Genomic DNA, 16,424 nt, shown 5'->3' on the forward strand with positions numbered 1-16,424 from the left:
TAAGGAGGACATCAGCAAATGAAATCAAAAGGAGAGGGGCAGAGACAAAACATTTTATTTCTTCCCTCCCCAAAAGATAATGAGACAAGGGATCAGGAAAGACAGGACTCTTACAAGCCTTCAAATATGAACCAAGATTACAGGACATCTTCAGAAACCTCCAACTCAGCACCACTCATTCGGTTATGCCAAGCTGTCTTTCAACATTGAGCCATTCCACACAACGTATACGTGTTTTTGCTGTCTTGTAGCATGCTCTCTGGCATGCTCAGAGGCATTAACATCTTCCTGCTCTTGATGTGCCATAGAATTCAACTTGCCTAGAAACCACTGGTTTCCTTGCTTCTTCTTCTTTTTTTTTTTTTAAGAAAAAGGGAGAGGGCTGGTTAAAAAATCATTCACCAGTAAGCGTAAGGAATGGTGGTGTTAAATATTTTGACCACTGACAAGGCTTAAGGAAGTTTCACAGTTTTGTTATGCTCTATTTTATTACTATTATATTTACAGGATGTTGTTTTTGCTGAATTGCTGATAAATTTTTAATAGAATTTAGTTCTGGAGTGTGAGCAGGACCCAGTTAACTACATTCATTGTCCAATCCCCATTGGTTTCAGAAAAGACTCCAATTTCCTTGGCGTATGATTCAGCTGTCAGGTAGCAGCTCCTCCTCCTCGCACCGAGGCAGTTGGGCCACAGCAGTTGGGATATCAGAGGTGGGTGAGGGTGTACTCACACAGCAGTTGGTGAGGCTTTGCGCTGCAGCAGGTACTGGTGGACACTTTCAGCATCACGCTTCAGCCATGCAGCATTCAACAGAATGTTTTCACAGCACTGCTGGATGGTGCGCTCAGCTGATGGAGCTGGGTGACTCTCAAAGAAAGCCTGTATGAAATGAAACAACATCCACTGGGAGTGCTACATATGATGTCATCTAAAATATTTTAATCTTATCAGTCAGGATATAGAGGGTCTCAACTGCAAAGCAAAGAAAGATTTTGCTTTTCTATAGGGGGGTGAGCACAGAGAGACCGTAACTACAAAAACAGACTGCTGGGTTGGGCATGTGCATCTGGACACTAAAGAGCATGTCTACCATTAAGGCATCTAAGAACACTTTAGCAAGTTTCCGTTTTAAATTGTCTTGATTTTTTAATGTTGCCAAAATGAAGGGACCTCCTATATTCTCAGGAGAAAAGCCAGGTGTTAAACCTACAGCCATAGATATATTTTTTTTACAATAAACTGTCCTTGCACTTATCCAAGACTGCAGGATGATGTAGAGGATAGCAAGACAATCACAACATCCTAGGATGTATTCATCCATCTCAGAACACTGAAGCTACAAACGGCTTCTTCACACAGTGTGAACGAAGTTAGTAAAATCAATCTTTGTTAAGGTTAAAACAGTGTTTCCTAGAGCCTTGTGGCACACTGAATAAGTAGTTACTCAGTATGCACCTTCACAGACCAAGTGAGGCTTGCCCTGAGGCTTGTGTCCCTGATCACAATGTACTCCCAAACTGTCATTGACTCTACACTTGCCTGATTTGGACCCCAACTAATTGATATAAAGGATTTGTTTGTGTTATCTGTGACTGTTATAGTTAAACCCCACCTTTACCCAGGTATAGCTCAATGACAGCCACCATGGCAGTAGGACAGCAGGTGAGCTAACTCTCCCAATTGTTTGTATGACAATGTTTTATGGCCTCATCCATTCTGATTAATCCCTCTACAGCACAATCCTGGAAAAAATGACACACACACCCTTTATTGTAGAATGCTTATAACTTTCAGCTCTTTTTACAAGTAAAAAGTCTACAACCATGGCATTCTTACAACTACTTGCTTGGTCCATCAACTCTTACAAGACAAAATCAATTTACACTAATGGGCTTTTTTGCACACTTGATTTTACGCATTTGGAGAGTGCACTGACTGGCCAAAAAATGCCAAGGGGGGTATACAGTTCTAGAATATCTTGCTCTGGCATACATTTGCCCTTTGTCTATGCCCCCTAACAATGAGGATGACCCAACAGTGTGAATAAAGGAATGAATTCATGTATTTCACCCCTTCATTGGAATCTAAATCCAAAACTCCTTACAATGCCAGCATCCAAGATGCAGATCAAACTGTCTTACCTTAACCTCTGCAGCCATTTTGTCAATTGCAAATCCATCCACCGATAGCTGAAATAATAAGGGTGTATGGTAAATCAAGAGGGGTATTTTAATCACATTTCTGATGACTGCTGTAGTCATTTTGTGCATACCTTTATTAGCCTGGATATTAAGAAGCCTCCCTGGTAGCGATTGTAGAGCTCTTCCCAGTTGTCCCTGACAAACTTCCAGGCAGCTTTTCTGCCATGCTTGCTGCCTCCAGCCACTCCACCAATGACAGATACTGTGTCCTGGGGACGTACCTCTTCCTGCAAATGGAATAAGAAGATGCAGTAACTCTAGCAGCCTTGAATCCACTAATTAACCTATCCAAGAGATGCTACTGTTGCATGCAGTTACAGCACCAGCTTGCCTATTTAAATTGTCTAGGAAAATGGTTTTCAGACATTCTAGCTTCATATAACTCATTCCATAGTGACCTGTCTGCTTCTCTGTGTTGTAAAGGATCCTTGGGGGGGCGGGAATTTTCCAGGACACCCTTGGTTCATGCCAGTACTAGCCAGGTCTCTTGGACTTCACTGTTGCACTGTGTATATTGTCATAACTAGGTATTACAAGCAGGAAGGGATATGAGATGGTTGGTTTTGATCATAGCACTGTTTTGTCACAATTACTTCCTGCGTGTATTACATCTATGGTGCATTCAGCACAGAATCAGTCACTAACCACTTCAGAAAATTGTTCATGCTTTCCCCCCCTCTAACAGTAGCAGGCTATTCCCACAGCCAATTTCAGCAGAAAATATTTCAATTCTGTAATGCTGACATGATCATTCTAAAGGAGATGCAGTTGTTACTATTTTTTGAAGATTTTTTAATTTGAATAATCAACAAACGTATAAAAGAACAAAAACTGGGTATTGCAATTGATCTAAAACAAGATCTGTGAAAGGAATGTTCCAACATGCCTTACACCCCAATATAATGCACCCCAATATAATACACAATTATTACTATTTCTTAGTTATTTAACCCTGTACTGTGAAGTTGCAAGTAACCAACACTTCCTTGCACTGAGAATACTGATTTTGAACAGACCACTTTACTCATTTTTCTATAGACTGAAGCATCTACTCTTAAGTAGCCCAGCCTCTTTCAAGCACCCAGAGGAAAACAGTAGCAACCGCTGATTAATCTTCCAAACTATCACAGGTCACATTAACCAGATGCAAGGGCGCACTCAGCAGTAAGCTGGTGGTAAACTACCAGTGCAAGTCTACCATCACACAGGTTTTTTCAGGGCTTCAGAGTAAGATATTAATTGTGGCTGATGCATGTTCCAATTCTGAAAAAACACAATGGCAAGGAGGCCAGTCATTCTGAACTCTATAGCTTTTGCAGCTTTGTATCATTGTTTTCCCCTCTAATCTCATCTAGGTTATTCTGCATAATTTATATTGCTTCTCCCTAATTGTGGGAAGGGCCAAGGAGCTAAATGGGTCAACTGGAGTACCAACTGCTGAATGTCTCTTTGGTTTCTCAGATGTCAAAAAACTGGGTACATGTTACAAGATTATGCTTGTAGCTAGACATTTTTTAAAAATTAAGTCTTGTGATAATATAAGGAAATTGTGTTTTGTAAGAATATCAGTAATCATTTACTCAACTGCCAACACATGGGATACACACAACCAAATATCTTGATGATTACTCACTGAAAGTGCAAAAGTGAGAACTTTCTGTATTAACTCAGGCTGAGATATTGCGCCAAGTACACGTTCTATTCGGTTCTTCTCTTCCTGCATATCAGCTTGCTTGTGGAGCTGCAGGAAACCAAACAGAACAAATGACAAGACTGCTTCTCTGCCATGAGAGTCATCCTCTGCTTCAAGCTAAATCCAGCGAAGCTAAATTAGAAACCTGACATGTGGTATGTTGGCAAATCTGCTCAGCCTCTGGGACATGGCCAATGGGTAATCCACACAGGAATATTTGCCACTTAGTTTAGTGGAGGTCAAACAGAGGCCACACTTCTGAGTAACTGCACATTTGATTTGCCAACAGAGCCACTAGGTGGCACCCTAGATCTACACAGTGGTGAAATGGGAGCCATTTCCAAATAACCTGCAGAACTACCTACATTTCACTGAACTACTAGTCTCATTTGAAGTGTATCCATGGCCGGGCTTGTTATATAGGGGTAACATGCCTCTTAGTTTAAAGCTCTTCTGCAGGAGCAAATACAGCTGCAGAAGGTGAAAAGCCACTTAGAATGATATGGGAAATGAATAATCTTCCTATAAACAAATACTGAAACAACTGGAGCTTGTCAAGATTGAAAAGATGGGGGAGAGGGCAGAACACGACAGATATCAACAGTTGTGCCATACAGTGCACATGTATCAGAAAAGACCCGTTTTTACAAAACTTTTGCATCATCCTCTGAAATTACAAGGCAAGTTGCTCTCCCACCTCTGGAATCAGTTGCTATGGAATGATTTGATGGCCACTACCATAAACAGGTAGTCAGGAATCAAAGGCTATTATAGCCAGAAATACAATTTCCATGGAATGGGATGGAGCAGAACCCAGGAAAGTCTGTTTAAGCTGCATTTCTCTAAGATTTTTAAGAGAATCAAGATCATTCAATAATATCCATTAGATTATGGTTTGTAATGCCCAATCTCTTTCTGTCAACATTGTACTCATGATTACAGCACTCCCAAGGACTTTCTGAATATTCTAGGCTTTATGGAACTGATCTGTTACTCATTTTGAAGAATATTAACAGGACTACATTCAAAAGAATGATTTCAGTTAATGTGTGCACACACATGTGGAATAAACATAGTAAGTAAATGTAAAAATCTCTCCCACTGAATTTAAGTGAGTATGCTTAAAGGAAATTGCTGTTGTCCACATAGGATAGAACAAAAAGCATACACTACTGAAACTGCAAAAATTCAAACCACCTGTGCCCTCTTGTTCATTAATCCACCTGGGCACATCAGGTTCATTTACAGATAGAATATTTTCTCCTTAGATTTTTACATGTACAAAAAGTCAACTCACCTTTAGCATAGTGTCTAAAGTAGTACTGTCACCGTGCTTCAAAACAGTAACATACACCTGGAAAAAGTGATTTTAAAAAAGCAAAGTAAAAAAGTAATTTTTTCAAAGCAACACATTTACTACCACCCAGTGTTAATGCCAAGGAATTTCAAAAATGTTTGGAAGCATGCTACCTTGCCCCACCCTATTAGCATATTTTCTGCTTGGACAATTACATTTTTTAAATAGTAGTGTTAACTGCTCTCTGAACTGGCAGTACTGGGGCATGATGGAAAGCTGCTCAAGGAAACTTATTGGCAAACTAAGCAGGCAAGTTACTCAGCCCTGTGTAAAAGACAGGATTTGTATACAGGCAAGGGACTGGGGGGTGGAGGAAGTACAGGTCCTTTAAGGAGGACAAGGTGTCAAAGCAACCTACAGGACTTCTCAGATCAGCGGAGAGGATGTGCTTCCCTTCCACATGGTCTTTAAACCGGCGCCGAGCTTCTTCCAATGTTGCCTTATGACCAGCTTTTCCTAATTTGCCTAGAACTAAACCCCTCAGAAGTGCATCTAGATGGCCTGATGGAAAACAAGAAAATAGTTTTAAAAAAAACATTAGCAGTTTTTATTACCTGAATCTGTGGGATTATAGAATGTGAATGGAAAAAGACACAAGATTATCCCCTGGGGCCTGGAGCCAAGACTTTGTGAAGCATTCTAAAAGATGCCCTCCTCTTCCTAAACGTGATTAACAGAGCTTCATATATGACCTAGGTGTGTGATGGGTAGTCACAGCTTGGGTAAACAGCTTCACAGGCCAAATTAGAACCTCTGCTGGGCCTAAATAAGCCCATAGGCCAAAGGTTCCCCATCACTGATGCAAGCGTCTGGAAGTCTATTCTACCACAGCTGAAGTGTTGAAAGATCAAAACAGAGAAACCTCCATACCCTCGCCAGGTTTGGCGTCCCAGCCCAGCTTCTCTCCTATGGGCGAAAATATATCACGGACGAATGCCTGGATCTCCTCATAGAAGTCTGTGTGGGACAAGAGAGTCGAGAGAATCCCCAGGTTACAGCTCAGGTCGCTCCACACGGTATAGTTGGGCTCATTCACAAATGCTTCCATGACTTTTAGAACCTCTACAGTGCTAATAATTCCAGCTCGGGCCTGAGAGAGGAAAAGAAACAAGTTACACTCATTTCCACAACCAAAGTGAAGTGTTAAGGCTTACCACATTGAAAGTTCTTTTGTGTTTCTCCCTCATATGTGGAGACTGGATGTAGATTGCACCTTTCTGAGGATAAGAGGTTAAGGAGAGAAAGGATAGCGCTAGTTCACATGGTCTGCATACAGATTTGGTCTCCAGCTACGCAATCAGCCAGGAAGACTAAGCATGTGTTTAACTCAGCCCTCTTTCTTTTGTAGGACATTTCAAGCTCTAATGGGTTCCTAGCCCAATATATTTCCAGACAAATGGTCAAGCCCCTAAAAGGGGATATGAAAGAGGTTTACTGATAAAACAAATGTGTGGAGAGAGAACTTTCCCCTCTCTGTCTCATGATTGTAGACTCTAGGGTGCCCTAATGGCATGGATTTGCAGTAGGTTCAGGACAGACAGAAATGCTTCATATAACTCTCAATTAATTTATGGAACTTGGCTCCAAGAGATGGAATTCAGGTCACTAGCTTAGATGGCTTTAAAAGAGGATTAGACAGATTCATGGGGGGTATGTTTATCCATGTCTATTAATCATACAATTTCTGAACATGGAAGCTACCTCTGAATACCAGATTCCTAGGATACCACAGGGGGTGGCCTGCTAATGGGTTTCACAGAAGCTGCACACTACTGAAAACAAGATGCCAGATTAGACAGACCTATCTTCCTCAATGTTGGTTCCTGCCTTTCCTTCCTCATTTCTCTTCCTACCAGATGCTCTTTTGGATGTCAATTTCAGCTACTCTTGGTGACAGATAACTTGCTACTGGGTAATCATTTCCATAAGACCCTCCCTCTTGGCTTGGCTCATGTCAGAGGCAGTGAACTCTATAGTTTTCAAACTGTGAGGAAAGGGTCCCTAGCGTGCTCCAGAAGATAGATTTCTCAATGAAATCAGCAATGGCAGACAATCATCCCTGAATTACAACTTGCCCATTGCTAATATACCCCTGCAACCTCAGGGCAAGGTAGACAAGTAAATTTGGTGCACTGTATCACTAAACCCCTAACATTCAAGTCTAGCTATAAAGTTGCACTTTTACTGATTTCATGATGGTTTCAAAGACTTCAACAAATGAAAAATATGCATTTATCATCTTGTACAAATACTGGCTTCCTAACTAGACTGCCTGTTCGTGCTCCCCTCTTTCCTCTGACGTGCAGAGAGCTTGAAGGAGAAGGTATTTCTTTCATTTGGACTGATGTATGATTGTGGTTCCTGCTGTTTCTACTGTCTCCAAATCTTATTGCAAGTGAGCTTAGCTGGAGGGAACATGCACCGCTGGAGATGTTGCTTGCCACAGGCACTCACCCTTAGCTATTTGTGGATGCCTGCAGCTAGTGATGGGCAGTGAGTGAACTCAGCCCGCAGAAGTGTTTATACTCTCAGATCATTTAGGATTACTGCAAAGCTCAAAAGGCCTGAGCAGTGTTCTGTGTTAAGTGAATGTGTGCCTAAAGCACCCCAAAATCCTTGTAAAACACTGTCTGCAGATAAATTGATGTGGAGGAAAGGGTTCACTGAATATGTACATTTAAAAAGAGATGGTTTAACTGAGTATGAAACATTACACCCACCTAAGTCAGTCATTCTTGCATTATCTTCACCATTCTCAATTTTAAAAGCCATGTCATTTGAGAAACAACTACATCCTCTATGCAGGACCCAATGGAACTTTTAGTTAAAAGTAAAAGCCCTAAGATCTCCTTAATCAACCCTGATATATCAAAACAACAAACCAAGTTACTCACAGCTTTATTGTGCAAGTCCTTCAATTTCACCTCCTTCCACATAAGAAAAAAACACTGAAACCTGGAGATCAGGAAGTGTGGGGAATCTATGGTATGGACATGAGCGTACGTGTTTCATGTATCTGAAATTGCTTGTGGAAGAGCACAGTTTAGCACTAGGCACAGAATACAGCACCACCTCTTTTTAAAAAGCAAATTTCTAGCACTTGCAGCTGTAGCAAGCACCTCCAAAATGCTAGTCACTGCTCATGAGAGATCTTGGGAGACAGGGCATCCAAATATCACAGAGTAGCGATTCTGTGCTCTGCATAGTACCTCTCCACCAGAAGCAGCAAAATGAATCATGCCAAAATTAGCCAAAGCAAATACAGGGTTGTATTCGACTAATTTTTATTCAGAGAAGACACACTGAAATTAATGGCCATAACTAACTTAGGTCCATTAGTTTCAATGAGTCTACTCTGAGTAAAAGTTAGTTACAATCTATAGTGGCCGGGAGCCAAAGAAGCATGAAACCAGTTTCAGCACTTGGCCAACTCCTTCTGAAATAGAGGGGAATATCAAAAAGCAGCTGGAGATACTACACAAGAATCACCTATTCAAACCAAATAAAAAATACCACTGGGCTTGCAGAATTCCCCTATGCAGCAATCTGGAACTCCCATGTGATACCTCATTTGCACAATTCATTCATGTTTCAGAATATTAGTTACCTTTAAACATACAGTACAGAGATCTCAGGCTGCTGATTTACAATCTCTCTCGCAGGAAAAGAACACTCTAGACAGCAATTTAAGATGCAGGGCCTTTGGTTATCATGCTGAGGTGAAACTTACACACCTCACTAACAAGATGTCAGATTCATTAACTGCAAAGATGCTGTGCCTCCAGAAATAGCACCTAGCTTTTGAGAGACATTTCTACAGCAACAGGAGCAATCTGCTATAAAGCAAAAAGGGGGGAAATCAGATTAGTAAAGAGGGAAGGCAGGCAATCACTTACCAAAGAAAAAAGATCATTCTGCAGACCCAGCCTGTCCACAGGGGGTAAGGAGAGGTCGCGGATCGCCGGGAGCAAGCTCTCCAGCATGTCAGAACTGTACTGTGTACGGTAAAACCCTACCGTTCCCAGGTTTAGCTGAAATATAGAAGCGGAAATCCAATCAGCCGCTCACAGAGGCCAAGAGCAAGCTTGAGAAATGAACCCATGGTCCCCAAGTTATCCTTGTCTGTATTTTTGAGCCAAATATGGAGAACAGAACCAAGCAGAAAGGTTTGATATTTAATAATCTCACTGGTGATATTTTGTGCAGCAAGGTAAAGAAGCATTACCAACAACAGAGGGGAGTTTCAGCAGAGAAGTGTTTCAGAAAAAGAGAACGAGAGAAAAAAATGAAAGTTCTGGTACTAACTGGCAATCAACAATATGGCCAGTTTTCCTTACTGGCAAGGAGAATGCTGTTTTTAAAAAAACTAAATTTGTGCATCAAAAGGAGTCCCCAAGTTTTACAGGAACAAAGCAAAATACAAAAATACAATTTATAACAAAATATTGGTTAAAATGATAAAAATATACTAGAAGTGTTCATCCGCAAGATCACTTAAAAATAAAAATTACCACCCTGACCCAGTGCAAGAATGATCAGTAGAAAACAGCCACTGAAAGCTAGACTATTGGTGATATCTAAACACCCCCTAAAAATAAATGTTTGCCTGACACCAAAAAAAAAAGATGACTATGTTGGCACCAGGTGAAGTTGGTGAACTTTCCTAGAGCCAACACAGAAAAGGTCCATTTTCTTGTTGCCATCCTCTGAACATCTCTAGGAAAAGGCACACAGAGAAGGGCTTCATCAATCTCAGGGTCCAGGTATGCTTCTTTATATGGGGAAAGGAAACCCCTGAAATATTGGGGTCCCAAGCTGTGCAGAGGACCAAGCCAGCACTCTGAATTGGGCTCATAATTAAATGGCAGAGGATGTGCCTCCCACAAAGCTCAGCTCAGGGGATTCCTTTTTCAAAGTGGTTGTAGTTGGAAACTTCTTAAGGTACAAATCAACACACTCATACTGACCACATTTTTGTCTTGTTTAAAATGAAGGAGACCATATTCTCAAAGGGAAAGTATACATCTGAGCAGGTCGATTAGCAATACAAACCACTGAATAGCCACAGTTGAATCTGAGTCACCTTTTGCCAAACCTTCAAAATGTCTACTAATGGTAGGTGTTGCTACTGCTGTGCCAAACAAGAGTGCTATTTTAATTTCTATAGCACTTTGCATATTGTGTTTCACAAGGGCTCTTGGGAGAAATATATAAAACGCTACAATTCGAACCTGTTAAAAATATATGTCAAGAAAAAGTAGAAATGAGATCTAGCTAGAAGGATTCTTGATGAAATATGAAGATGGGGCTATGGGAAAGAATACCATATTATACATTATGCATGAATCTAAAATAAAGTTTCTATAAATTAATGATGAGATGGTATCTTACTCTCAATTGTGGAGTGCCACAGGGTTCTATCCTCTCCCCCATGTTATTCAACATCCATGTAAAGCCGCTGGGGGCCATCATCAGGAGATTTGGGCTGCGGTGCCACCAATGACACCCAGCTCTATCTCTCATTTAAGTCCTCACCAGAGTTGGCTGTGGATACCATCTCCAAGTGCCTGGAATCCGTTAAGTGGATGGATGGGAAGGAATAGGCTGAAACTAAATCCCGACAAGACCGAGATGTTGCTTGTGAGAGACAGGGGCAGGCTGGGGGATATAGACCTGGTGTTCAATGGGGTAAGATTGCCCCTAAAAGACCAGGTTCGCAGCCTCGGGGTCATTCTTGACTCCCAGCTGTCCATGGAGGCTCAGGTCTCGGCAGTGAGCCGGGCAGCTTGGTATCAATTACATCTGATTAGGAGGTTGCAACCCTACCTGCCTGCCCATCTGCTCCCGGGGGTAATACAGGCTCTGGTCTTCTCTCGCCTAGATTACTGTAATGCGCTCTATGTGGGGTTACCCTTGAAAACAGTCCGGAAATTGCAACTGATACAGAATGCGGCGGCACGTTTGATTAAGAACAGCCGCCGCCGTGATCATATCACTCCGGTGTTGATAGATCTACACTGGCTACCAGTTGTTTACTGGGCCCAATTCAAGGTGTTGGTATTGACCTTTAAAGCCCTATACGGTTTCGGCCCAGTTTATCTGAAGGAGCGCCTCCAGCATCACCAATTATGCCGCCTGACGAGATCAGCCGTGCAAGACCTTCTCTCGGTCCCACCAGTTAGGACAGTGAGGCTGGTGGGACCAGAGAGAGGGCATTTTCGACTGTGGCCCCCACCCTCTGGAATTCCCTTCCTTTCGATCTTCGCCATGCCCCTTCCCTGATAGGTTTCCGCCGGGCCTTGAAAACCTGGCTGTTCAGGCAGGCCTACGGGACCTCTGGGGTGGTTTAGTTTTAATACTGATATTATTATGATTATGATTCTTGTGGTGTTATTGTATTTATTGATGAAATTGTACGTCGCCTAGAGTGGCCGTTGATTCGGCCAGATAGGCGACTCAGAAATAAAATTTATTATTATTATATTATTATTTATTATTAAATAGAATATACCCTAATGCTAGCTAGTTATTCACTAATAGGCAAAAAACCTTGCGGTTTAAGAATGTATTTATAGCCCACAGATATTTCTATCACACTTTAAAAAGCAGGGAAATTGGGCAGCTATAGTGAATGAACCAGGGGAGCTGGGGACCTGACCTCCTCTCTGAGATATTGGACTGCCCTACAATTTGGTCAAAATGCAAACACAATTTGGGTTGGTCTTTCACAGTCCAATCCACTTCCTGTGGAGCTTGAAAGAATTTGGTAATGTGTGCCTCTGGGCATATGGGGAGTGGTGGCATCACCTGCCACCTCCAAAGATGGAGAATTGTATTTATTTCTGTATGTTTCTGTATGCTTTTTACTTTGCTTCTTTCCTGTGTTACTAATGTTTCTACAGAGAATCTAAACTAGAAAATTTTATTTCCCTCATTATTCATCCTAGAAATCTGTGTCAAATTTATTTTTAATCATTTCAAAGCCTTTTTATTGGTCAATGTCATATGGTGGTGAGACAGCCTTTTGTATTTCAAATTGGAGGTTATGTTCTATTTCTATTTTGGGTGCATTAACAGTTGAATCTGAAACTGTAGTTTGATGTAAAATCAGACTGATTACAATATTTTGCTTATTCAACAATGACTCTAGCTGTTGGAAAAAAGAAGATGCATGTTTTCAGTCTGCTATGTGTAAACCACTTCATTTAAGACAAGGTGGGCATGGTCAATTAAAAACATAGAGCACACCTAGAATTTTGCTACAATATATTTCACCTCCCACTGTTTTTTACAAACTGAGACACTCCTGATGTCCACAGGAGACTAATCTGCAGAATAGTCAGTGCCATTATTCCACAATTATTTTTGGAGGTTTTTTTAGTGTAAATTTTGCAAAGTGTTGCTCTACTTCACATGTTCACAGAAATTGAAACAAAAGAAAATGATTTCCTATAGGAAAAGTCACTAAAATTACAAAGGAAATCAGACATATTTAAATTGACCATCTGAACTATATCAACTGTCTTAATAATGTTGCCTCCTCCCTACTAAAACAAGATCAGCACAGCACATGTCTTCTTTCTATAATTTGGGCTGATTGCAGGTGTTGCCACCACTCCCCATATGCTCAGAGGCACGTTACCAAATTCTTCCAAGCTACACAGGAAGTGGATTGGACTGTGAAAGACCAACCAAAATGGTGTTTGCATTTTGACCAATTTGTAGGGCAGTCCAATATCTCAGAGAGGAGGTCAGGCCTCCTGCTCCCCTGGTGCGTTCAGTGTAGCTGCCCAATTTCCCTGCTTTTTAAAGTTTGATAGAAATATCTGTGGGCTATAGGTACATTCTTAAACTGCAAGGTTTTTTGCCTATTAGTGAATTTCTCTGCTTTTTAAACTGGGAGGGAAGAAATGGGATCCTGTGCAAGTTTGCTGAGAATGGATTGATCATTTGCGTGCTTACTGAGTTCAGTGGGATTTACTCCCCTGCAATCATGCTTAGGATAGATGAAACTGACCACACGGGATGAGGAGGGGAGGAGGAGGAAGGGGAGAGGGGAGGAGGAGGAAGGGGAGAGGGGAGGAGGAGGAAGGGGAGAGGGGAGGAGGAGGAAGGGGAGAGGGGAGGAGGAGGAAGGGGAGAGGGGAGGAGGAGGAAGGGGAGAGGGGAGGAGGAGGAAGGGGAGAGGGGAGGAAGGGGAGAGGGGAGGAGGAGGAAGGGGAGAGGGGAGGAGGTGGAAGGGGAGAGGGGAGGAGGTGGAAGGGGAGAGGGGAGGAGGTGGAAGGGGAGAGGGGAGGAGGTGGAAGGGGAGAGGGGAGGAGGTGGAAGGGGAGAGGGGAGGAGGTGGAAGGGGAGAGGACAAGTCTGATCATTTGCATGTTTATTGAGTTCAGTGGGATTCACTCCTGTGCAATCATGCTTAGGATAGGTAAAAGTGACCGGCGAGGAGGGAGGTAGGCCTGGAGTGGGCAGTGGAGGAAGAAGAAGGAAAGGGGGAGGGGAGGAAAGGCAGGTCTGATCATTTGCATGCTTACTGAGTTCAATGGGATTTATTCCTATGCAATCATGGTTAGGATAGGTAAAACTGACCATGGGGGGGGAGGAAGAGAGGGAGGGAAAGCAGCAGATTGGAGGGGGGCAAAGGAAGGGGGAGGGGAGGGCAGAATGATCATTTGCATGCTTATAGAGTTCAATGGTATTTACTCCCGTGCAGTCATGCTTAAGATAGGTTAAACTGACCATGGGGAGGAAGGGGAGGGGGAGGACGGGGAAGGAGGGAATTAGAAGAGGAGGGGGAGGGGGAGGGAAGGACAAAGGAAGGTGGAGAGAAGGAGCAAGAGGGAGAGGGGAGGAGAAGGGAGGGTGGGTTTGATCATTTGCATACTTCTGAGTTCAGTGGGATTTATTTCTGTGCAACTACATGGGAAGTGTAGTTAGTGAAGGGTGCTGAGAGTTGCTAGGAGATGCCCTGTTCCCCTCACAGACCTTCAATCAGAGTGGCTGCTCTTAAACAAGTCTGGCCACTGGAGCTCTGTCAGTGGAATAGGAGTCTCCTCTCAGCACCTTCACAAACTACACTTCCCAGCATTCTTTGGGGGAAGCCATGACTGTCTCAAGTGAAATCAAAGTCTGGTGTGGGTGTGGCCCCCAATTAGGCAAGCCAAGCAGCTGTGACTCTGGCTTTTAAAACACTGACAGTTGGTTCTTACTGACCATGCCTGACACTATCATTCAGTTCAATGCAAAATTTCTTAATTAAAAATCAGCCAGGCATTTTTTTTAACTTTTAAACTGCAGAAGATGAAAGTCAGAGTATGGGGCAAGGTCAGTAATAGGATTACAGGTACTCTGTGAACATGGATGATTTTTAATGAATTTCAACAGATTATGACAACTCTGACAGAAAAAAGTCCAAAAGGGCTCTGGTTTTTTCTCTCTTTTTAGACTTTGAACTCTCTATTCTCTCTGACTGTTTTGTGTATCGCCATGAAAATTTAGAGGGTTGTTGAGCAAGCATTTTCATGGCTGTATAATGTTGGAGGTTTCAGTCACCAAATGTAGGGATTTTACACGTTCTCTAGTCAAATCCAAACACATTCTGTAGTCAAACATCTATATTGGGGCCAAATATTAATGGAAATATGGGATATGAACTGCCTCAAAATCCTTTAATAATATTGTTTGGATATGTCAAGGAAATTGTAACACAAGAAGATTAAGAAATGATTATTCATCTTCTTATAGCAGCTATGTAATGACTATGTCAAGCATGGAAAAAATCAAATCCTCCAAAAATCAAACTAACAAATATAATAAAGGTTAGAGAAAGTAGATGGCAAGATGATAGATTCATAGAAAAATTGAGTTTGTTCATACTGTATTGCAACAAAAGGATGCAGGAGGCGATAAACCGGTATAGCATATTGGGGGAGATATAGAATTAAATATATTTAAGGTACAATTGTATTTGAAATAGACTCAGTTTGATTAATCTTTTTTAGACCCATGATTATTATTTTCTTAATTTCAAGGATTGGATTATCTTAAATTTAATAACGTGGAATGCCTTTGTATAGCATGTATTTAATATGTGTATAACATCTGTATATTTATAGATGGATGAATTTAGTCTTCAATTTTTTGTATTTAGAAATTGTAATAAAATTTATTAAAAAAGAAAAAGAAAGCATATTGAATTTCTTCTGATTGATCATTGCAACAAACCTACAGTGAGAGGTCAGGCTCTGAGTACTGCTATGCATTAACAGTCATACTTGCAGAGGGATTAGGAAGCCTGCACCTCATCTCGCCCAAGCTCATTACTGTGTACACATCATCATACTCGGTAGCTACTGGTGGATGCTGAAACATGCCCAGTTTGCTGGCCTCCAGGATGTGGGACAACCACTTGGAAACAAAGGGACTGAAATGGCAAGCTACAAAGCCAGAGATAATCAGCCTCGACAGCAACGTACACTTTGTTCAGCAAGCCCATAGCCATAATCTTTGCTCTACCTGCACACATATATTAAAGTGCCAACATTTACCAAATTTCAACCCTCCTTTCCCTGTAAGTAAATTAGGTGTGATTATCTTATAACACTCCAAAAGTATGCAGCAAAAACAGCTTGCACATTAATGCAGATATCACAGGTTTGCATCATTTAATCTAAGTGAAAATGGAGTTCCCTACTTCTGGAACTCCCTCCCAAGGAATGTGCAGTTGCCATTTGTTCCAACTGACTTTTAATTAAGATGATTTTATTACAGTTGCTGCTGTTTTTTTGGAATCACCATTTTACAGCTGATTGGATTTTGTTATTATTTTGCTTATGCTGGGCTGAATGATGTTTTGTTACTAGCTAGCTTTTTGCTATGCTAATATTTGTACTTAATATTTTATTGGAATTGTGATGTGTGTTATATATTTGTAAGCCTGTTAGACAGAACATCCTCGAAATAAATAACCAAGCACATAGTGTTAGAATTCTTCTGTTCGGAAATCCACAACTAAACTAGCACATGAAGTATCCGATTCATAGGTACTTTTCAGACAACAGCAGCTACCATAACTTTAACAGCCTTCTGAATGACTCAGGACATTTCCAGAGTCCTGGGGTCGTATTCAACTAAGTCCTACTCAGAGTAGATCCACTGAAATGAATACACC

The 16,424-nt window shown here is 41.6% G+C and overlaps 1 protein-coding gene across 2 annotated transcripts in view; it reads right to left on the minus strand.

Moving 5' to 3' along the window:
• Positions 1-461: 461 nt before the first annotated feature.
• Positions 462-16,424, minus strand: part of NPEPPS (aminopeptidase puromycin sensitive) — a 97,623-nt gene continuing 81,660 nt past the window's right edge. For both annotated transcript variants that reach the window (XM_061587999.1, XM_061587998.1), the window contains exons 16-23: positions 9,151-9,285; positions 6,125-6,344; positions 5,613-5,755; positions 5,195-5,251; positions 3,838-3,945; positions 2,276-2,431; positions 2,145-2,192; positions 462-882 (exon numbers count right to left, since the gene is read on the minus strand). In XM_061587999.1, coding sequence (XP_061443983.1) covers positions 730-882; positions 2,145-2,192; positions 2,276-2,431; positions 3,838-3,945; positions 5,195-5,251; positions 5,613-5,755; positions 6,125-6,344; positions 9,151-9,285 — 1,020 coding nt within the window. In that variant the 3' untranslated portion in view covers positions 462-729. The remainder of the gene's footprint in view (positions 883-2,144; positions 2,193-2,275; positions 2,432-3,837; positions 3,946-5,194; positions 5,252-5,612; positions 5,756-6,124; positions 6,345-9,150; positions 9,286-16,424) is intronic.

The sequence above is a fragment of the Rhineura floridana genome, chromosome 11, assembly GCF_030035675.1.
Source record: "Rhineura floridana isolate rRhiFlo1 chromosome 11, rRhiFlo1.hap2, whole genome shotgun sequence".
Taxonomy (NCBI): Eukaryota; Metazoa; Chordata; class Lepidosauria; order Squamata; family Rhineuridae; genus Rhineura; species Rhineura floridana.